This window comes from Cricetulus griseus, chromosome 6 (assembly GCF_003668045.3).
Source record: "Cricetulus griseus strain 17A/GY chromosome 6, alternate assembly CriGri-PICRH-1.0, whole genome shotgun sequence".
In the NCBI taxonomy this organism is placed as follows: domain Eukaryota; kingdom Metazoa; phylum Chordata; class Mammalia; order Rodentia; family Cricetidae; genus Cricetulus; species Cricetulus griseus.
In genome coordinates, this window is record NC_048599.1 from 147861430 (window position 1) to 147884493 (window position 23064).

At 48.1% G+C, this 23064-nt stretch overlaps 1 protein-coding gene across 1 annotated transcript in view; it reads right to left on the bottom strand.

Moving 5' to 3' along the window:
• Positions 1-23064, bottom strand: part of Dennd1a (DENN domain containing 1A) — a 1920886-nt gene that overhangs the window by 232808 nt on the left and 1665014 nt on the right. The window contains 2 exon segments of the mRNA XM_035446997.1: positions 4878-5130; positions 5132-5482. Coding sequence (XP_035302888.1) covers positions 4878-5130; positions 5132-5482 — 604 coding nt within the window.

The following is a 23064-nucleotide window of genomic DNA, read 5'->3' on the forward strand; positions in this document are numbered from 1 at the left end:
CCTTGGTACAATCTCTCTGAAACCTTGGTTTTCTCATCTCTAAACAGGAAATGATGTTAGCATCTGCCTGAGATTAGTGTGAGGAAAAAATAAGAGAATCCACATATATGTCTGTGCACTGTGTGCCTGGTGCCCATGAAAGCCAGCAGAGAGCACCAGATCCCTAGACCTAAGGTTGTAAACAGTGGTGAACCACTACAAGAATGCTGGGAACCAAACCCAGGTCCTCTGGAAAAGCAGCCAGTTCTCTTAACTGCTAAGCTATCTCTCCAACCCTCATTTGTTCAGTGTGTGTGTGTGTGTGTGTGTGTGTGTGTGTGTGTGTGTGTACATGTCAGTACATGTGGGCATGCCAAGGTGCAGAGGACAACTTACAGGGGTGGGGGTCAATAGTAAGTTCTCATCTTCTACTATATGGGTCCCAGGAATCAAACTCCAGGTCATCAGGCCTGGAGGCAAGCACCTCTACCCACTAAGTCATTATACAAGCCTCTCAATCCACTCTTTAAAAAAAATACTTGTTTATTTTTATGTGTGTGGCTGTTTTGTCTGCATGTATATCTGCACACCATGGTCATGCAGTGCTAACAGGGTCCAGAAGAAGGCATCAGATCTACTGGAACTGGAGTTACAGTTGTGAGCCTCTATATGGGTGCTGGGAACTGAACCTGGGGCCTGTGGAAGAACAGTCAGTGCTCTAAAGTGCTGAGTCATCTCTCCAGCACTAAGAACTTGTTACCACACCTAGCACATACACATAATAAATAATAACTCACATGACACAAATAGGAAGACAATGCAGTAGTGTGCATGTGCAGAAAATTTCAGAAGACACACTAGAGTGTTTGTGACAGCTCTTAGGACAGGGACTATGCTAACCATTGCCAACAAATGGCCTACTATCAAATCTCACAGGGCCCCAGTTCATGTTATTTGGTGTCCATTGCATCATGGCATCCGTACACAACTGATGTCTCCATGGAAGGCAGTTCACACACTCAAGGTATCTATTCTCTGTGGTGTCTTTTCTCCAAGGTCTCCGTTAATGAAGGTGGCAAGTTAAAAAAAAAAAAAAAAAAAAAAAAAAAAAAAAAAAAACATGTAGGAGATGGGGAGAGAATTTTCTAGGGAGCCAGGAAGCACCCCACTTCATCGTTGGTGATTTTGGGACATGTGACTTTGCTAGCTGAGAATAGCTTTACTCACATCTACAGATTTACAGAACTACCATCTGTGAATTTGCTCTTACAGAAACAAATTGAAGGTAGACACAAGTGCATTAGTCCTGCCCAGAACTGAAAACGGAGCCATCAGAGCCAGCATGAGGCACAGTGGGCAGGGAAGCTGCAGGGCAGTGCAGATAGAAATGCCAGCTTCTTGGCATGGCCTCTCTGACCTGGTCCTTTCTGCATCTCACTGCTGTCCACATGCTCCCTAAGCCACCAGCATGTCACTGCCATACCTCAAACTTGGCCCTGCCCCGCTGCTGAGCCCACTGTTTGGGATTTTCCTTTGCCCACTCAGACCCCAAACAAGACTGTGACCATCTGGTTTGCAGCTCAGTACCTCTTCAGTGAGAGCTCTTACACAACAAGGAGCCTAGTCTATTCCCATTCACTGTTGCAGTCTTCAGATGAGCAGAAAACTAAAGCCTGTTTACCTCAAATGCTAGCTTTGCCCCCAACTCATTATAGGACCCTGCATAATGTAGCATATATGTACTTCAGTTTTCCCATCTAGAAAATGGGTACAATAATGCACTTACTGTAGTGAGTGGTTAGGAAGTTTAAATACTTGTCTGATATAGAGTAACAGCTGCATAAGGGTTCATTATTGTGGGCATCATAATGGTGTTTAGATATGTGCAGAATTAAAAAGAAGCCAAAAAGGGAAGGGAAAGTGTTCCCAGTAGCTGAGCACATTTCTGGCTTCACAGGCTAACTCAGGACTCCTGTGAAGTGGACCACAGTGGGACGGTTCTTACTACACACCTGCAAGGAAAGAGGGGGTGTTCACACTGATTGGCAGTCATAGCCTTCCTTCATTCGTTTTGCTTTTTGAAACAAGGTCTTGCTGTATAGCCCAGGCTTGCCTTGAGCTTGTAATCCTCCAGCCTTGGCCTCCCACGTCCCTGTATGAGAAGCAGGTGCCACCACTCCTGGCATGACTTTGTTTCTTTTCTGGGCTAGCCACTCACCTCCACCAAAGCCAGCCAACAGAACTCCCAGTCTTCATTCAGCAGCACAGCTAAACATGCAGGCACACTGCTGCCCAGTCACCCCGCCTGCCACAAAGAGGCTCTCCTCAAGTTAGGGAGGACCTGCCCAACACTGCTCCATAACGAATGAAAAACCCAGGCCTACAGAGGTTGTGTACCTGGGCTTTGTTAGTACCAAGTTCATCTCTATATTACTCGTTATGCATTCATTTTTGTCTTAGATGCTAAGGATCCAACATTTATAAAATGAAGTCCTCAGGATCTTTAAGGGTTCTGTAGTCTGGTATTTTCAAACCCACATTCTAATGCATCCGATGACATACATGTTGTTCTACAACATCCTGCCATTCATTTGCTGTGTATCTCTTGAACATAACACCAGGCACACAAGTCAAATGCCACCCTGCCCTTAGGAAGGATGGTACTAAGTAAATCACTAAGTCACAGTGAAGTTGTGTGTGTGTGTGTGTGTGTGTGTGTGTGTGTGTGTGTGTGTGCGCGCGCGCAGCTGAATTTATGTTCAAATATGCTAGAATAAGCAGCTTTACCGACATGCCAACATGTCTTATGAGTGTCAGAAGGCAGGCCTGGGATTGAGGGGCAGTCAAGGTAGGGTCCTGGAAAGTGTCCACTCTCCTGGGTTCACTAGTGCAAGGGTTTAACACTGTCATCCTGTGGTTACAGTGGAGGACTGGGAGCTCTACCTATTCTCATTGTGCAGATGACCAAACCAAGGCCTGAAGAATTTCACTTGTTTGTCCAAAGTAGTACAGCTGATGGACAGAAGCCCCAGACGTCCACAATGGCTTGCAAGGGTTCTTTTCAAGAGGCCCAAGTCCCATCACAGGATCCAACTCCAGCTCCTGTCTACTGCCTTCTCTCACCATCTGACTGCATACAAAGCACTGAGTGCACCTCTGCTGGCCCATACGGCTCCCTGTACCAAGACCTGGTCCACACCACTAAACAACTTTGACCCACTGTCAACACTCAAGACTCATTTGGGCTTCACTTCCCCCAGGAAACTGTGCTGGAGCTGGCCTTCTCTGCCCCCCACAGCACATCGAAATACTCATCACATAATGTGTTCATGCAGTCAACAAATATTTATTGAGCAACATCCATATGCAAGACACCTTTGAGTACAGCAATAACAAAACAAAATGCCTGCCCTTTAAGAGCTTACATTCTGGTGAACAAAACAAGCAATAAACAAACAAAACTCAAAGTCAGGAAGAGGTTATGCTATGAAACAGCAGTAAGGGCTGGAGATGGAGTTGTCTAGGAGACCTGTCTTAGGGTGAGGTATTGATCAGAGGCCTCAAGAGGCCACAGAGTAAGCCATGCAAATAGCTGGGAAAGGATTCAGCAGCAGGAGCGGCAGTGGCAGCAGTGGCGGTCCTATGGATGCTGGGACTATTCATGGCATTTCATTCCCTACTGAACTCTGAATGCCTGAAGGCAAGGGCACATCTTAACACATCTAAAGTGTGGTTCCCCCAGCCCAGCACTGAACTTGGTATCACCACAGTGGATATTTACAAAACAAGTGAATAAACCTGAGCTGGGTTGGCTGAGTGCTTAGCCAGTGTCTATGCCTGGACTTTTCCCCTGACAGCACACTGACAAGTCCAGGTTTGCCTTCCTGGCCCTCCTCTCTTTGGGCTGGATATGGGACTTCATCTACAAACCTAGACACTGAAGAACTGAGTCTTTCCAATCCTCCCCCAGTTTCCAGAGTATGAAAGTCAACACTGAGGGAGCTCTCCAGTAGCTAGCCTCCCCTTCTTGGTTTTCCTCCAACCAACCTGTTTTCCACTGGGACATCAACATTCTGACCACAGTGGACCTTCCTGTGGTTCTCTCTCCAGTTTCCATCTTCATTAAACCACATCTACCAAAGCCTCAGCACAGGCTCAGCACTGACCTCATGCTCTCTGTAGAGCACCACTCCCAAAAAGCTGGCGAATATCTTCCATGCCATAAACAAAGTCAAGCGGCTTTATTTACTCAGCTGATGGCAACAGAACCTCTCAGATTCATTGGTGCTTTGCCCCACACTTTACAAGGACAGAAATTAATTCAAGGGTGAGTGATTCATCTCCTCACTCAGCTTTCATCCCCCCCCCCCACTTACTGACACCTGCTATATGCCCTGAATCATACAACAGTGGCTGCGGTGGTGGTGGTGGTGGTGGTGGTAGAGGAAGAGGAGGAGGAGGAGGAGGAGGAGGAGGAGGAGGAGGAGGAGGAGGTGGTGGTGGTGGTGGTGGCAGGGAGAATGATAAAAGTAGGTTGTCACTTACTGAAGACTTGTGCGATCACTAAGGCAGTAAGCCCCATGATAGTAACTAACAGTTGGCTTCACTACTAGAGGTTAACGGGCAAAGAAGCAAAGCAGCTCGCTCAAGGTCGCACAGGTAAGCAGCAGGGTGTAGTGAGGCGCTGTCGAGCGAATACAAACCTGGCCCAAGAGTGGAACTCTAAGCACTGAAGTTTACGAAACTTTAAATAGAACTTAGATGAAGAAAATGAAAGTCAATAGCGGAGCAGACAGACACATACCACGAGGAGGCTAGAGCTACAGACAGAAGCAGCTGTCGGGGGCCAGGCCTGGAAGGACGACCCCCCTGTGCCCCCACGGCAGGCCGGGCCTCACCTCCTTCCACCTGAGCTGCCGAAGGCTGATCTTGAGCGCTTCCAGGGATGTGCGGGCCTTGGAGCTGTCCACGGTGACCGGCCGCAGCGAGCTCGAGCCGCGCCGGTAGCCGCGGCCGCGACTCCGGGCCTTCACGAGCTGGCACAGGACCCGCGCCGGCCTCGTTGGGATCAGGGACGGCGCGGGCGGCAGCCGCCGGGCGACGCGAGCGTCGCCTTCCTCGGCCGCGCGGGTCGCGCAGGGGCCGGGTCGCGGCCTTGGGCTGCTCCTCCCGCGCCGGGCACTCCGGCTCCCCGGCCGCGCCCGCGTCCACTTTCAGCAGCGCCTCCGCCTCCGCCTTCGCCTCCGCCTCCGCCTCTGCCTCCGCCTCCGCGGCCTGCGACTTGGCCATGGCCGCCGCCGCCGCCGCCGCCGCCACCTCCCAGCTGGCCGCCAGCTCCCGCTCCGGGCTGCCGCGCTGCATGGCGCTCAGGGCCGGTGCCGGCGCCACAGCCACCGCCGCCTCCGCCGCTCCGCCGCCCCGGCCCGCGACCAAACCGCCGCCGCCACCGCCGCCGTCGCCACGCGCTCCCCGCCCGAGCCCGTTGCCATGATCGCTCAGGCTCCTGTTGACAGGGATAGTCGGGATGGGGCCCGGGAAGGGACAATCGCCCTTTGGGACGCCACGACCTCACAAGAGCGCGCGCCCACGTGACCAGGCCTGTCACAGAGGCGGCGGCGGCCATCTTGGGAGAGGACAGCGAGCCGCCAAGGTCCCAACACCTTCGGACGCTGGCCGGGAATGACTGATGGTGAGGTTGAAGATAAAAGGTGTTGAGCTCCTGTCCTGCTCCCGGAGCCTGTGAAGAGCGACATCTTTGGCAAACATGAGACTCAGTTTCCCTAGCCCTACACACCCTGGGATAATAACTCCAAGCCCACATCCATCCGTCCGTCCATCCCTTTTCCGTGAGCCTCAAACTGAGGTGGAAGGCCACCTCTGTCGGTTTTCAGGTATCTCCTACGGAATTAAGAAACCTTACAGAAGCCCAGATGCGTAGGGGACATCGACAGTTTTTTAAATACATACAATTACCGTTTTAACTTTTTAAATTTATTATTTTATGTGTATAAGTGTTTGCCTGCATGTATGTATGTGTACCATGCGTGCACCTGCTGCCCCAGGAGGCCAGAAGAAAGCATCAGATTCCCTGAAACCCAAGTTAGAGGTGGTTTTGAGTTGCCATGTGGTGCTAATCAAATCCAGGTCTTTTGGAACGGCAGTCAATGCTTTACCTCTGAGCTGTCTCTCCAGCCCTGATTTTAATTTTTAATACACAGTCCAGTGACACCAGGTACATTCATATTACTGTGCACACCATCACTACCACGGATCTCCAGAACTTTCCATATTGAAAGCATACCCATGAACTAACTCCTGGGTTCCCCACCCTGCCCCCAGCCCTGGCTACCACAGTTCTACTTTCCCCTACTTCTAATTACTGAGTACCTCTTGTGTTAGTCTAATTTGGTTTCTGAAAGTGCCAGAATTTCATTCTATCTTAAAGCTTACAAATACTGGGTGTACCTACACAGTTATTTTCTGTACACCTGTCTGTGGACTTTAGGGTTATTTTAACACCTTGACTCCTGACTAATGGTGTCTTTATATTCATGTACAAGGATTCATTTGAGCCCCTGTTTTCAATTTTTCATGGTGACTGTAATTTTGTTGTTGTTGTTACGGAGATGGTCTCTTTATGTAGCTCTGGCTGTCCCAGAACTTGTTATGTAGACTGGTCTCAATCTCACAGAGATCTGACTACCTCTGCCTCCTGAGTACTGAGATTAAAGGTGTGGGACACTATACCCAACTAAGGTTGTCGTAAAATTGTAAAGCCAATCTAGAAGGGCTCTCCTCTCTGGCCTAAGGGAGCCACATTTGGGTTGACTTGCGGTTCCAGGAAACGGAGTTAGAAAGTTGTAAGAGCAGCCTACACTGACCAGTGGCTATGACCGCACTTGGGTGAAATCTGCCTCATTTAGTTTTAAGGGTTCTGGAGAAAGGTGGCCCCTTTTCCCATTTCCCAGAAGTCCCATTGCCTTGTCCAGGAATTTTAGTGGGTAAATAAGTTGCCTCCAAGCCCACCCATAGCTTCAAGAGCACCCGGCCTCCTTTGTAGCAGCCATGGACACTTTCTTCAAGTACCTTTATGAGGAACTTGGGCCACTCATTTATGAAGCAGAATCCCAAGCCCCTCTTCCAGAGTTTGTGATACAGAACAACTTGTTGAGCCTGTGGGTGTGATTGTTAAAATTGCTCCTCTGCTGATTGGAAGGCAGCCAATGTCAAGAGCCAGTGGTGGGTTTTTGCTGGAGGCCTTTGGAGTCTCCTGGAGCTGTCCGTGGTACCCAAAAGAGGCCTTCCCTGCTCAGCCACTCTCTCCTGCACCCCAAATCCTGCCCCCCCCCCGCCCCGTGTCTCTAGCTTCAGTAGTTGCCACCATCCTCATTCACTGATGTCTGAAAATTGTCAAGGCTTGCATCCAGCAGCTAGTGGAAGTAGAAGCAAACACCCACAAGTAATCACTAAACTGAACTGGAATCCAGATGCAGAGAAGGACAAGGGAAGAGCAAAGGGGTCCAGTCCAGGCTGGCAAAACCCACAGAAACATCTGACCTGAACATCGGGGAGCTCTTGCCCCCCCCCAGACTAATAGCTTGGATACCAGCATGGGACTGAATCAGACCCCAGGAACATGGGTTTCAGTGAGGAAACCTCGGAAATCTACGGGACCTGCTGTAGTAGTTCAGTACTTATCCCTAGCATAGGTGTGGACTTTGGGAGCCCATTCCACATACAGGGATAGTCCCTAAGCCAAGACACATGGGGGTGGGCCTAGGCCCTATCCCAAAGGATATGATAGACTCTGATAACACCTTGTGGAAGGCCTCATCCTCCAGGGGGAGCAGAAAGGATATGTGGTAGGTAGGGCTTTTGTTGGGAGGGGTGGTAGAGGAGGATGGGAGGGAGAAGGGAACTGGGATTGTCATGTAAAACAATCTTGTTTCTAATTAAAATTTAAAAAAATCTGGGAAAAAAAGAAAATTGTCAAGGCTTAACAGACTGCCCCCCTCCTTTCTTAAAGCCAGTGCAACCCTAAAGTCCTGTGACTTTTACAATAAGGTATTTTTCCTCTTGCCTGTTATCACTGTTTCAGTCACCCTCTGCCTCAGGTCTGAGCTGTTGCAGCAACCTCCTCATGGTGTCCCTGTCTCTCGTCTATAATACTCCCACCCGTTCATACTGCAGCCAGAACTGCCCCCTCCTTGCTTAGAAACCTCCCCTCAAGCATATTAATTGTCTCAAGACTCTTTCCGATTTCTAGAATCATGCCCTCTCTTTGCTTCTGTGACTTAGTACACACTGTTCCCTCTGCCTGGTGACCCTTCCTTTATGTCTCTGCCTGGGAAACTGGCTCATCCTGGATGCTGTCTTTTTGAGAAGCTTTTTTCAGTGCCCTCAGGAAGTAGTTACTCTCTTTACTGATGGCACCCATGATAACTCTCCCCCACAGCCAGTCACATCATAGAAAAATCATCTCAGTCTCCTCCATCAGTCCAGGCAAGGACAAATTTGTACTTACTCCTCTCTAGACGAGGACAGAACATAGTAGTCTGCAAAAAGCTGTGTGAATGCAATAGCAAATTGTTTACAACTTACCAAATCTGGAAAGGTCAGCCTACGTAGGGATAGCTGCTTTAATTGGACATCCATGGTCTTTTCTGCTTCAGGACTTTTATACATGTACTTCCTTCTGCCCAGAACACTCTGGCTCTAGACTCTGCCCATTTCTTCAGCTTTCAGGGTAAACAATGGCCCTGCTGAGATGCCTCTGATCTCCCAATCTAAAGCAGACCTCTCCAGGTGCGATAACTACAGAAGAGAGAGGCTGCATGAGGCCAACCACAGTAAAAAACAAAAAACTACTTGGGAGTTCCAAGAATGCGAAGTGTCCTGAGAATTAAAAGCCAGTTTCTACACCAGACATAGACCATAAGCTGAATCTTGAGAATGGGGCAGGCAGAAAGTTAGATGAGGTAGCCACTGCAGAGGCCATGGCCAGAGTCAGTGAAGAAAAAAACAAGTGCAGGCTCTGCTCACTTGGCCACCATCACAGAGGCTCCATCCACCAGTGGAGGATATCCCTGCTCCCTGCTCCAGGTGCTTCAGAGCCAGTGGAGGCCCTCACTGAGAGAAGAGATAAGGAAAAGATGAAGTGCCATGGATGCAAGCAGAGAGCATCAACCTTGGGGGTGTGGGGGGGTGCGCTGACTGAACAAGTGGAATCGAAGTCTCAGAGAAGGAACTGCAGGGCACAAGAGCAGCTCCACTGCCAGGGGCTTTGGACATGGCAAGAGATACCTCTAACTCTTCCAGAAGCCCCTAGAATGTGTTAGTGGGCATTCCAGCCCTGTGGAGGTGCCTCCAAGAGAGGCATCCACTGTCACTGCTGGGAGCAAGAGCAGGTCAGTGCGAGGGACTGCCTCTCACCTCCAAGGTGGGAACTTTGTTTCCATGACTGTATTGCCAACCTAGGGGCCAGAAGTGAGGAATGACCCTGCTCCTGTGGGTCACAGTGACCCAGTGCCTAGCAAAAAGGAGGCACTCAGTAACTTACGAATGAATGAATGAATGAATGAGAATGCACATGGTTCAGACATTCCACACTAAGGAAATAGTTAATTCGGCAACTGTCTGTGACAGCCCTAGCCCTAGAGGAAAATGTCAGTGATGTAACATCAAGGGAACTGGTACAAGCACTGTAATTACTGTGTTTAAAAACTGCCCAACACAAAGAGAGCCTGAAAAAATTTAGAGACAAATAGGAACATCTGTGGTGCTGGAGACACGAGATCTTGTTGAAATTTTTCCTTTCAGTTTTGTAACAGACTTGAGGCTCTTCATGCCCCCGAGTCTCTAAATCAACTCTATTTCTGGAGTTTGATTCAAGGAATCAGAAGACAGCATTTGCATCCCAATCTATTGTTGGTGAGTAACCTCTCTATGAGAGACCCTGGACTGACCATTTTGCAAATCTCCTGTCATTTCACTGGGACAGCTCCAGGAGTCATTTTTTAAATCGCCACTCATTTGCCCAAGTCACACAGTCAGTAACTGCAAAGACAAGATTCTAACTCAGAGTTAGCTCCCAGCACCTGAGAAGCTCTCTCTCACTCACTCCCGCCTCAGAGTGTGTGTGTGTGTGTGTGTGTGTGTGTGTGTGTGTGTGTGTGTGTAGAGGGAGCTATGAAAATATGAAAAGATCATATTCGAGAAAATCACTGGAAGTTAATATTTCCAAATATTAATTGTTATTAATCTAGGTTGTGCCTATTAAATGTGTCATATTTCTTCTTCCTTCCTTTCTATGCTTTCCAAATTTTCTGAAACTAGCATGTAATTTCTTTTCTAACTGGAGAATCAACTTTAAGTGAAATTAGATATTTCTATATCATTTTTACAGCAGGCCCACTTTTGGAGGGGAAAGACAGGAAGTCTAGGGTAGAGAAGAGCATGGACTACTTTTACATCAGCCAGAATTTTTAAATTCTGTCAAGGTCTACCACCAGGTGGCGCTCAAGGCCCGACTTTGGAAGGGTTTGCTGTTGATGGACAGGGAAGGTGGCCACAGTATTCTGTACACTAAACAACTGCCACCTGCCTCTCACAAAGGCACACGCTAGACTTTTGCAACTGCTGATTCTTCTACCTGGTACATCCTCCCGTTTCTTTGTACTTAACCTTAAGTCTACCTTAAGTCTCAGACTTAGTTAAGCACATTAAGGTTCTGATACAAAACCTTGTTTCTGGAAGAAACAAGCTAGACCCTATTGTTTCTGGAAGAAACAATAGGGTCAAGAACTCCCAGGACACTGAATGGGGATGGAGGAAGTTTGAGGATGAGTTGTGAGGCATGCCTCTGGGAACATCTGTAAGGAATTATCTTATTAGTTTAATTAAAGTGGGAAGAACCACACTGAATGTGGTCACATTTTCTACCAGGAAGATGGGATATAAGGAGATCCCAAAGAAAAGCTTTTGTGTTTTGCCTTCTTTCTTCCCTATCTTGGTGAATGCTGCTGCTGCCCCTCCCCATGCTTCCCCCAGCCAACCCCCATCCCCATCTTTCACTGATGTCAGAATTTAGCATCATCTTTAGTCTTCCAATCTGGACTGATCCGTGGCTCTCCAGGAATCTTCCAGATTTCCAGCCCCACACAGGGGCTCCATCTCCTCCTTAACCATCCCCAAACAACTCAGCCTTTTCAGGTTTCACTCTTCCAAGGAATATGCCTGGGAACGTGCAGTCAGTCTGGGATCCCAAAGCTCTGGTCTCTGTCCTGAGGCCCAGGACCCTCTCTATTGGAAGGTCTCTGGGAGCCCGGAGAACCCTGCCCCTTCTTTAGTAACCATCCCCAGCCATCAGCACCCCTTCTCCTGTGCTGCTTTTTCCAGGTGCCCTCTCAGGAGGATGAGCCTGGAGTTATCAACCTGGAGTGAGGTCTCTGTCCTTCTCAGGTTGATGACAGGTCACCAGGGGCTCCTGGGAGGGTCTCTGTCCTGGGAAGTCTCCTGGAGACCCTGAGAGGACACTGAGAGGCCAGGAGAGGCAGAATAGAAAACTGCAGAGGGCCTGACAGTTGCTCTAAGACAGAGCCTATTTGTAGAAGCTGGAAGAGAGAAAACTGAGTGAGAGAAGGAGGTGACATGTGCTTAGCACTTCCAGCATACAGGTGATTTCCTCTTTAGATCTGTGACCTCGCCTGATAAAAGGAGGTTTAGCAAGATCTGTGAGACAGCGGATCTTAAACACTTAACCTCGCTGGATTCTCAGTTCTGCACACAGTCCCAACAGGCTCTGGTTGGCAACTAGGGAACACAGGGGGCAGGTCCCAGCCTCTTCCACTTTTTGCCCCTCCGATGACCAAAGACCTTATCTTGTAGAAGCTGTTGGCCAACCTGTACTCTGCTGGGACCAGAATACATTGGTAGAGTAACCTGCAGAGCAGGCTCGGAGCTGTGCAGAGATGCTACTCATGTGCCATGCGTTGGTGCAGGGGCTCAGCATCATTCGAGACCTCTACAGGACCACAGTTAGCATGACCAGGTGCAGAGCACACCAGCTAGACAAGGTACCAGGGACAGCCCACATGGTTCCCAAGTACTGGAGCCAAGAGCTGGGGAGAGGAGGGACAGTACTCTTGGGTCCTGGGACTCCAACCTGGGTGATGGGTGTGACTTAGAACAGTCTTGAGCAGGGAGGAGTTTGCTATGGAAAGCCAGCAAAGCTGAAAGTTGGAGTCATAAGTGTGTTGCTTAGTCTCTCAGGTCCTCTTAGGAGTGGGGATTGCTGCATGGATGAGGGTGGGGGTAGTGTGGGGGTGGGGGGGGACCGGGGGCAGGGGGGGGGGGGGGCAGGGGCTCAGCCTTAGGCTGTAGGACTCATGTTCTTTTCAATGCAGATTGCCCAGTCTAGCCCCATGCTACAAAGGTGAGCCAAGACGTGCCTCCAATTCGGCCCGGGTCATGGGGCCAAGCATGTTTAAGGCCACGGCTCCTATACTCCAGCAACACACACACACACGCGCGCGCACACACACATACACACACACCAATTTTAAATTAAATCTTCTGATTCCCACTTCTGGAGTTCGAAACTCTCAGAAGCAAAACTAGAGACAGAGATGAAAAAGTAAACATTAAATAGGCAGGAATTAGCTGGATGCCATGGTACCCTTCTAATCCCAAGCACTGTGCAGGGTAGGACAGGAATACAGAGTAAGCCCGTCTGTAGGACACAAGGGTATCCTGTCTTGTGTGGGAGGGAGAGACAGAAAGTATATAAACAACAGGGCCTTTTGTTGTTGCTTTTCAGAAGATTTATTTATTTTAGTTTTATCTGTATGAATGTTTTCCTTCATGCAAGACCTTGGTGCCTGGTGTCTGCCAAGGTCTGAAAAGGGCATCAGTTCCTCTGGAACTGGAGTCAGAAATGGTTGTTAGTCACCACATGGGTGCTGGTAACTTAACCTGAGTCCTCTGCAATGCAGTAAATGCTCTTAACCCCTTAGCTCTCCTACCACTATCTTTTTTAAAGATATGATCTCATTCTAATGGACTGACCTTGAATCCGACAGATAGACAGTGATGACTTTGAACTCTTGGTCTTTCTGTCTTCAAATAACTCAGCCAACACATACATCTCCAGCCCCTCCAGAGTCCTTTTGTACACTTCTGATAGTGTAACACACCACTACTCACTAAGCGTTCACATCATTATATCCCAAGAGCAGAGAATGGGGAATTGTGTTGGGGAGGGGCTGGAGGGGTGCAAGGGGAGAGCAGCACCCGCCCAGCCAGGACCAAAGGAAACACCCAGGGAAATCCGGTTTGGGGAGGCAGGAGCTGAGGATCAAGGCTGCAACTGGAAGTCCCAAGAGTCACTAGCTAGTCACCTAGCAGCGACTGTGTAGGACAAGGGCTGGGTTGCTGAGGAGTCCCCTGGCACCAAGTCCCCTGTACCTCAGACTCCTGCTGAAGTCTGGCCATCGGGGGCGCTCGGACTGGATCAAGAGGACATTTTCGTGGCTGCAACCAATTTGCTACGCCCAACTTCTCCAGGCAGAGGGGGAAAGACACTACAGCTCCAAGGTGAGCTAAGGGAGGCTGGGGATCCAAGGCCAAGGATAGAAGGCGTGGTCCCACTGCTGAGTGTGGGAAAAGATTGGTGAACCCTGATTGCCAGACCATCTGCAGGCTGTCGCAGGATGGAGCAGGTCCTCTACCCTGGGTGTGCAAACAGCTTGAACAATCTCCATTGCCATTTATTTCTATTTACCTCGGAACCTAGGGCTCAGCAAGTGGGCGAGGACATCGGAGATCCTTCTCAGGCTTTTCCTGACTCTTCTGGCCTCTGCCCAGTCTTCCTCTCACAGGGTCTCTGCACAATTCCCCTCCCACATGAGAACCCGGACCTCGAAGGCCCTTGCTCCATCCTTACATCTCAGGTGGCCCAGCCACCTTCCCCACTGAAGCTCCCGCTTGGTGGCCGGATCCCCAACCGCCCTTCCGTTGGGTTTCTCCCCCGGACAGAGTCTGGACTTGCCCGGGAGTGGATGGGTGGGGACTCCCAATTTCTGCGGACTATGTCTGCTCCACCTGCCTGCTCCATCCCAACATCTGCCCACCCATCTCAGCTCCCGTCAAGCTCTTCCTGCAGGCCGCTGTTCTGATACATCAATTCATTTCCACCCTGCTTCCCTTCTTAGTTGCCTCTTATTCCTGCCTGCTTTGAAGCCAGTCTTCTTCAGCCATCTCCTGATCACAGTTTTCCCTCCTCACCCAGCCCAACCTGTCTTTAGTCCTTCATGCAATTCCCCAATCAAGGAGTCTCTCCCATCCAGGCAGACTACTCCATTAACTACTCGCTGGCAGTATCTCCTTTTCTCTGGCCACCCTAAAATTTAAGAGTCCTTCATCTGTCATCCCCAAAGACAGGTTTTCTAAAACTATTCTCAACCCACACATGACCTATCCATGTGTTCCACTAAAAACAAACAGGTTTATTTAGTACAGTTCAAAGACAGCAACTGGCAGTAACTGAAGAACAACCTGCTTGGGATATGTTGTTGCTGTTATTGTTTTAGACAGGTTCTACTGTGTCTCAGTCTGGCCTCAACCCCCTGATCTGTCTGCCTCCCTTCCTGAGAGCTGGCATTATACACATGCACCACCATGATCCATTTATCCTGTTTTTCTCCGTCTAGTATGATGTTGGCTCTAGGCTCAGTATATATAATCTCCATTATGTTGAGATATGTTCCTTTTGATTCTGAAGTTTTCAGGCTTTCACCATGAGGGATCTTAGATTTTGGTCTGTGGCCTTTTCTTCATCTGTTGAGATAATGACATGATTTTTATCTTTGAATCTGTTTACTGATTTGTATATGTTGATCTATACCCAAAGTCTCTGGAATGAAGCCAACTAGAGCAGAGGGAATAGTGACCTTTCTAATATGTTCTTGGATTAAGTTTGAAGTACTTTGTTGAGAATTTTTGTATCTGTATTCATCAGTAAGATTAACCTTTCATTTTCTTTTTGATGTGTTTTTGTCCAGTTTTGGTATGGGGTCTTTGGGACTGGTCTTATTAAAAGAGGTTGAAAGCATTTCTTCATTTCCTACTTTGAGGAATAATTTAAGAAGTATTGATTCAACTTGGGTAGAATTTGGCAGGAAATTCCTTAGGATCTGCCTATTCTTTTACTGTTTCAATCTTATTGCCGATTGTAGATCTGTTTAAATCATTTGTTTTGGCTTAACTTTGGTAAGTCATATATACCCGGAAATCCATCCTTTTCCTTTAGATTTTACAACTTAGTGAAACATGTGTGCATTGGTTACTTTGTTCATTCTTATGATAAAGGACCTGACCAAAAAACTTAGAGACAGAAGAAGGGGGTCATTTTGGCTCATACTGTTTTTTGAGGATACAGACCATCATTGGCTTCAGGAGAGTGAATCTTCTATTTTTCTTCAAGTATTTTTCTCTATTTGTTTGGTCAAGATGATTTGCCTATTGGTGAGTTGGCATTAAACTCATCCACTATTACTGTGTTGGGAGAAAAATATGACTCTGCCTTTCATACTTTGTGCTCCCGGGGTCAACATATGTATGCTTTAAATTGTACTGACTTATCAGTGGCTTCTTCCCTTAATCAGTATGAAGTGACCTTCTCTATAAATAGGGGAGGTGAGCATATACATGTGTGTGCAGGTGCATACAGGTGGAGGCCGGAATTCAGACTCGGGAACCACTCTTAAGTAGCTATCCACCTTGGTTTTTGAGGCAGGATCTCTCACTGGGATACAGGTCTCACTAATTAGCTTAAGCTGGCTAGCCAGCAAGCCACAAGGATCTTTCTGGCTCCACACTATGGGAAAGCAGACAATAAACACCAGATTTCAAATCACTTCTCTGAAAAGGTCAAGGGAAATTGGAAGCCAGTGCACTCTCCTAACAAGTGGTTCTTCCCTTGGAGAACTGCCAAGGCTTGAAAATATCTTAGGGAGCAGTCATCTGTAGGCACTCAAGAGAGATGCCTCACCCAGGCATGGAAGCAAGGGATGCTGAACACATGATGGATCTGTGCTTCAGGGGAAAAAACCATATCACTGCATGCTCAATGTTAACCTGACATTAGAAATCAGGTTAAAAAAGAAAAACACCAAGTATTCCAAAGTAGCCCAGTTTGAGAAGAAATCTGCCTTGTAGGCAGAAGGGTGATTGAAAAAGAGAATTTCTTTCAGATTTTGGATCCCTTTGGCTGCAAACAGAGTGCAGGTTATCTCTGTGTTAACACACCTATAGGCTTTTATGCAGCTCATTGTTAACATGCACGAAGTCCTGGGTTCCACCCTCAGCACATTGGGAAGAAGGAAGAAGATGAAGAGGAGGAGGCATGGAGGAATCTGAAAGTCATCTAGCACAATTCTTTGAATCAGAATGGTGAGAGAATGTGAAATGAAGAAAGCATAGGTGTGGGGTGGAGATGGGGACAATTCTTCTTGGCTGCCTTCTCTGAGCAACAAAGGCTTGCAGGTTGGGTGAGTCTATCTCAGGAGGAAACCATCATGGCACTTCTGTTGTCTGTGATGAAGGATATCCCAGACTGTTCCCAGAGCCCCACCTCCTAAAGGGAAAGAGGCAAATACAACCAAGAAGTCAAAGCTTGTGTGGCTACCTCTCACACTCACCCTTTGTGAATGAGACCATGTCTGGACCAGAGTGGGGGCAGAACCCACTTGACACTTGTAGGCCAACATGCCCTCAACCTGGTGGGAAGGAAGGATTCTCAGATGTATTCAGGATTGCTTCTGAAGGAGGAAGCATGACTGTGGTGGACAGGTTCCTTGACAGTCCCACATAAAGCATACACACACCCCTTCGTGACCATGTGGCTTGCTGTGGACAAGAGAACAATGTAAGTAAGGCATAGCCACAGACCTGAGGAGTTCTGTGCAGCAGGACACATCCTCTTTGAATGTGCTACCGAGGAAGTCCAACCCCATGCTGTAAAGACTTGGCAGACTTCTATGGACTAACACAATTCCACACTACACTCTAAATCTTATCCTCACACACACAGGTATGTGTGGCTACCACCCCTCACCAAACAAGCCTCTCTTCACAGCTTTTGAAGACCATCATAGAAAACCACAACTGGACACAATGCAGGACTCAATGGCTCCTGAGGAGTCCAGGCCCAATGTGTGCATCTGCATCACTCAGATAACATCATGGAGGAAGAGATGAAAATATTGCAAGAGCCAGAATACCAGGAAACCTGCTGTGGAAAAGTCTTTCCTAGAAATGGCTTCATAAAGAAGATCAGAACCCAGAGCCATGGCAGTATCAGTGGATATATTGACATGGAAGGAGGGAAGTCTGTATGGGTCCCACCCCTACACAGGCAACTAGCAACTGGTGGGAGAAGGAGACTTAGCCTCTCTCAGGCATGAGTTTCCTTACTGGCAAATCCCACAGACTCAAAGAGAATCCCACTGACCCAAATTCTGGCCAAATTAAAGCAAGCTATATTCATATACATGAGCTCTGGCTGGTGGCTGACTCTACCTAAGGCAGAGTTGAAGAGATTAGCCCTGAGCCTGTTTCTCAGGCTCCTTTTATAGGGCAAAACCATAGAGTGGGGAACAAGCATGGTTACAGAAGCAAGACCAGGCAGTTAAGATTATAAAGCAGTTAAGGGAATCTTCCTGGAACATTTTTTACATACACTCTATGGTTATGGGGTGGGACGCAGCTCAGCTCTGAGGAACAGAAACTCAAGTTTTACAGTAAATAGGAATTTAACTGAGCTAGAGAATCAAAATGGCTCCTGATTACAAAATGGAGGTTGACTGATTATAAAATATCTAATACAGAGTGGTCAGCCTTGAAACCATATACACACAACAAAAACAGACTCAGGTTACACACGCATTCACATACATACATATATATGCATGTAATGAAAAGGCTATCAGATGTGCCAGTCCCAGCTGAGTATCACTACAGTGAGCAGCCTTAGCTATATAGCACATAGGGCAATCCCTGGAGAGGCCAGTCAGCTTCCCAGATCAGGGTCAGTAGCAAATGACCACTGCTAGAACAGATTCTGTGTTAGGGCCACCTGCTGAGTGTCAGTGACTGACTGGCACAGTCATTCCCATTTGGACAAGATATGTGTGCAGTTGCACGGGAATGGTACATGAACAGGACCTGGACACACACGGCCAGCCTTACACAACCATGGGATACCCTTGATGTCTGCTTCTGTACTCCAGGTCTGTGCTGGGCACTCCAGACAGAGATGAGTGAGAAAGGTCTTCAGACCTGAGGACAGTCCTGTCCATTTATTGGACAGAACATCCATAAGTAAGTATAGAACTTACCTGCTAGAACAGATACACAGAGAAGTCCACGAGGCCATGGTGAGGGTGATGTTTAAACATGCCTCTAAAGTGTGAATCACTCACTGGGCAGATGGCATAGGGTGGGGACAATAGGCATGTGCCAAACAGAACTCTGAATCATCAGCTTGGCACAGTTGGCTGCTTACAAGACCTATGATATGGCTAGAATATTTATATGTAGCAGTGTGTGGAGATAGGGTGGGGTGGGCTATTTAGGCTTTTGCAAAGCAGGAGAGCATGAATACCATCTCTGCGGTTGGCAGGGCACCACAGGCTCGTACAGGGCTAATAGTGGCTAGATTGCAGGCACCGAGTCTACAGGCAGCTTCGAGAGTTAGAACTAACCAGACCCTTCCATCAGATGCCTATGCTCCAGGCACTGTTTTGTGTGTTGGACACAGTAGCAGAGTGATGGAGAGAAGAGGGGCAAATGACCCTATTAACATTTAATGTCAGCACTGGAGGGGGGACGTGGGGGAGATGGGGAGGCAGAGTCAGGCACTGACTGAGTTCAAGGCCAGCCTGATCTTCTACAGAGAGAGTCCCAGGACAGTCAGGGCTACAGAGAGAAACCCTGTCTCAAACAAAACACCAAAGAACGTTTTCTGTCTCAAAATTGTTAAAGTTGTTGAAGACTAAATTAGACAATTCCAGTTAAATTCTTAGCAAGAGTGAATGCTAATTATAACCCGTCACTCAGAGATGTATTTGGTTTTACCAGTGTGTTGGACTCTGGAAGAAGAACTAAGGCCCAGTCATGGAGGGCTTGGGAAGCCTGTTCAGCTCCAGGCCAGTCAGGAAGAATTATATAGAGCCAGATAGCTTGGCAGGAGCTGGGCTGAAGGGAGCCAGGAAAAGGAGATGGCCAGAGCAAAGGGGTGAAGGAGAGGTAAAGACTGCCAGGGATAGGCAGTGGGTCCCCCAAACCATCTCCATCAGGTTGAAGCCCACTGTCCCCAGCCCTGACACCTGTTGCCAGCTCAGGACTGGATGCTGTCACTGCCCATACTTCCCATACTTTTGGCTAGTCCTGCTCCCTTCCTCAGAAAACTGGCACTAACTGAGTTAGAGGGCCAAGCGGTATTAGGTATGAGAACACCAACTGGTCACCAGCAATATGACTGGCTAGAGGGCAAGGGTACCCCAGGAAGAATGAAAGAGGGAGCCAGTATGAGTGCTGTCAGGACATAGGGACGCTTGGCAGCCTAAAAGCCTGCAGCCCTCTAGAACATTTCGACCTGCCCCCTGGTGCCTGTCCTGCAGTCAGGATTCTTCAGGCAAATACCTTTTCTCTGGGCGAAGCAGAAAACTCTACTTAGAAATCTGTTTGAAGGCTGTGCTGGTTAAGTCCTATATGAACTTGACACAAGCTAAACACATCTGAGAAGAGGAAGTGTCCACAAGACGGGGCTGTAGGCAAGCCTGGGGTATTTCCTTCCTTCCTTCCTTCCTTCTTTCCTTCCCTCTTTCCTTCCTTCCTTCCTTCCTTCCCTCCCTTCTTCTCTCCTTTCCTTCCCTCCCTCCCTCCCTCCTTCCCCCTCTTTTTTCATGGTTTCCGAAACAGGGTTTCATTGTGTATCCCTGGCTGTCCTGGAACTCCCTCTGTACACCAGGCCTCAAATTCACAGAGATCAGCCTGCCTCTACCTCCCAAGTGCTGCTGGGATTAAAGGCGTGAGTCACCACCGCCCAGCTGGCATTTTCTGAATTAGTGATTGATGGTGGAGGGCCCATCCCATTGTGGGCTGTGCCATACCTGGGCAGGTGGTCCTGGATTCTATAAGAAAGCAGGTTGAGCAAGCCATGGGGAGCAAGCCAGTAAGCAGCACCCCTCCATGTCCTCTGCATCAGCTCCTGCCTCCAGGCTCCTGCCCTATTTGAGGTCCTGTCCTGACCTCCTTCAGTGATGGACTACAGTGTGGAAGGATAAACCAAATAACCCTTTCCTACTCAACTTGCTTTCTGGTCATGGTTATCCATCACAGCAATAGAAGAAACACGAACTAGGACAAAGGCCAAGTCTGGCCTCATCTGGCCTTGCCCCTGCCTGACTCTTTGTCAGTAAGTCTAGCTAGACAGGGAGAAAGAGCAAGTCCTCCAGTACCACAGGGCTACCTAACTGGGAGAAAATAGATAGGTCAGTAATAGTCTACCATCACCTCAGAACTGCATTCCAAAGGAAACCACCCAAACCAGGAATTTGGGCTGATCTTCCACACATTGGCCCTAACTTCCTGGGCTAGAATTGGCCACATCCTTCAGATGTGACATTTGAAATCTGGTACTTCAATCAGCCCTTCAATACTGTCTTCCTGCTAATCTCTGGGTGATACTTTCTTTAGTTAGTTTATTTTGGCCCATGGTCTCACTTTCAGGCCACCCTTGAGGGGAAGGCATGATGAAAAGCTCACTTCAAGGTGGGAACGTGGTGGGAATTGTTCACATCCAAGTGGTGCAGGAAGCAGAGACCACAGTAGGAGGAGGGCCTGCCTCTGGTGATTGGCTTCTAACAGCTAATTCCTACTGCCTAAAGACACCATAGCCCCGCCACATGTGGGTACCAAGTGTTCAAACCATGGCTGTGTGGGTGGTATTAAAGAGGCTGCTCCTGCTTGGGGGATACCAGTGACAAAGGGCTCTGTGTCTCCATCCTAGCCCCTATCTCTCTCCCTATGTTTCTGTTCTCATCCCATTCCTGACTCTAGCTGGAGGCTGAGTCTGTTTAGAGGCTTCATGGTTTAGATACAAATGTCCCACAGTCTCACACATTGAAGCCTGGGTCCCCAGCTGTATTGGGGAAGTGGAGGAAACTTTAAATGCTGGGGCCAGCAGGAGGAAGCAGGTTCCTGGGGGGAGGTGTGCTTTTAAATTAGACCTAGTAGGCAGTGAATGAAACCATTGAAAATAGAAAGCTGGTGAAGATGTAATTGAATGAGGGGGCCATGTGCCAACCCCAGCAAGCAGCAGAACTTGGCAGCTTTGGCTACATAGTTCTAGGTTTAGAGTTAAGGATAGAAGAAATGGGTTATGGAATCTTCCTCTGTGACTAAGGAAAACTGCTGAGCTCAGGCATGTGTCCAGAGTGTCCTTGCATGGAGGCCTAGAGAGGCCATTGTATGAAGCTGTGAAGGTGATGCCTTGATTGACTTTAGACCCCAAAATGTTGGAGATGCCAGAGCTGTGGAATACCTGTCAAGGAGAGCTGCTAACAGGGAGTGGAACCAGCCCAAGAGAAAAAAATATGTTGCAGTCAACAAAGCTTAAAGGAGTTGGTTATCTGAGGAGCATTTTGACATGAGACATAGAGATGTAGTTTGGAGTTTACCTAGATGGTTTTCAGGCTTGTTTTGGTCCAGCATTTCCTTACTGTCCTTGCTTTCCTCCACTTTGCAATAACAACATATATCCTGTGCCATTACATATTGGAAGTATGCTTTTTATTTTTATTTTACAGGGGATTACACTTAAGAGATTGAATTAGAAGAGATTTTAAACTCTGAACTCATTTTTTCTTGTTTTTCAAGACAGAATCTCTCTGTGTAGCTTTAGCTATCCTGGAATTCACTCTGTAGACCAGATTGGCCTTGAACTCATGGATATACACCTACCTCTGGCTCCTGAGTGCTGGGATTAAAGGTGGGCACCACTACCGACTGGCTTGGACTTTTAAACATAATTGAGAATGTGATAGACTATGTAGCCTTTTGAATTTGGATCAAATGAATTTTGCATTATGTTATGGATGCAAGCCTGTGGTGGGGGCCAGGGAATAGGATGTGGTGGTTTGAATAGGTGTGTGAATGCTTGGCCTTTAGGGAGTGGCACTGTTAGGAGGTGTGGCCTTGTTGGAGTAAGTGTGGCCTTGTTAGGAAGTGTGTCACTGTGGGGGCTGGCTTTGAGGTCTCCTATGCTGAAGCTACTCCTAGTTTTGTGGACAGTCCACTTCCTGCAGATCAGGATATAGAACTCTCTACTCCTTCTCTAGCACCATGTCTGCCTGCATGCCACCATGAAGATAATGGACTAAACCTCTGAAACTGTAAACCAGCCTGAATAAAATGTTTCCCTTTATAAGAGTTGCCATGATCATGGTGTCTCTTCACAGCAATAGAACCCCTAACTAAGACATAGTGTCTGGCAGGCCCTGGGTGCTCTTATACTGCCCCATCCTCAGCTTTTAATGCTCTCTCTTGCAGGGAGGGGCCTAGTGAATGTGCTCAGTTTCAGGGACTTCCTGAAGCTATTTTGAGTTGTTACCTTCCTGCTTAAGGAGCATCAGTGCAGCATGGAATGTTTCAATACAGGCAAAAACTGTTACACAACAGCAACTGTGACTAAGGCCCTAGTTCTGTTTTTGGTCAATTCACACTCTATTTATAGAAGAGACCGAAGAGGGTTCTGATGTGTTTTCCTCCAATAAAACACTAGGTGGGGTTGTCTTTAAGGAAGCAGTAGAGGGAGGGGGAAGGCGGTGCTGAGGTGGGAAGTGAGGAGGCTGTATGCCTGTAGACCAGTAGGATCTGAAATTCAAGATAGAGTTGTTGAAGCAAGAAAGTTCTAGAAGGAGGGTAGGGCTTCCGTGGTGCTGGAACAGCTGCCCTTGGAGCTGTTCCATTTTAAAATGAATGTTCATTCATTGATCTCTCTCACACGCTGAGCCTGCAGCAGTG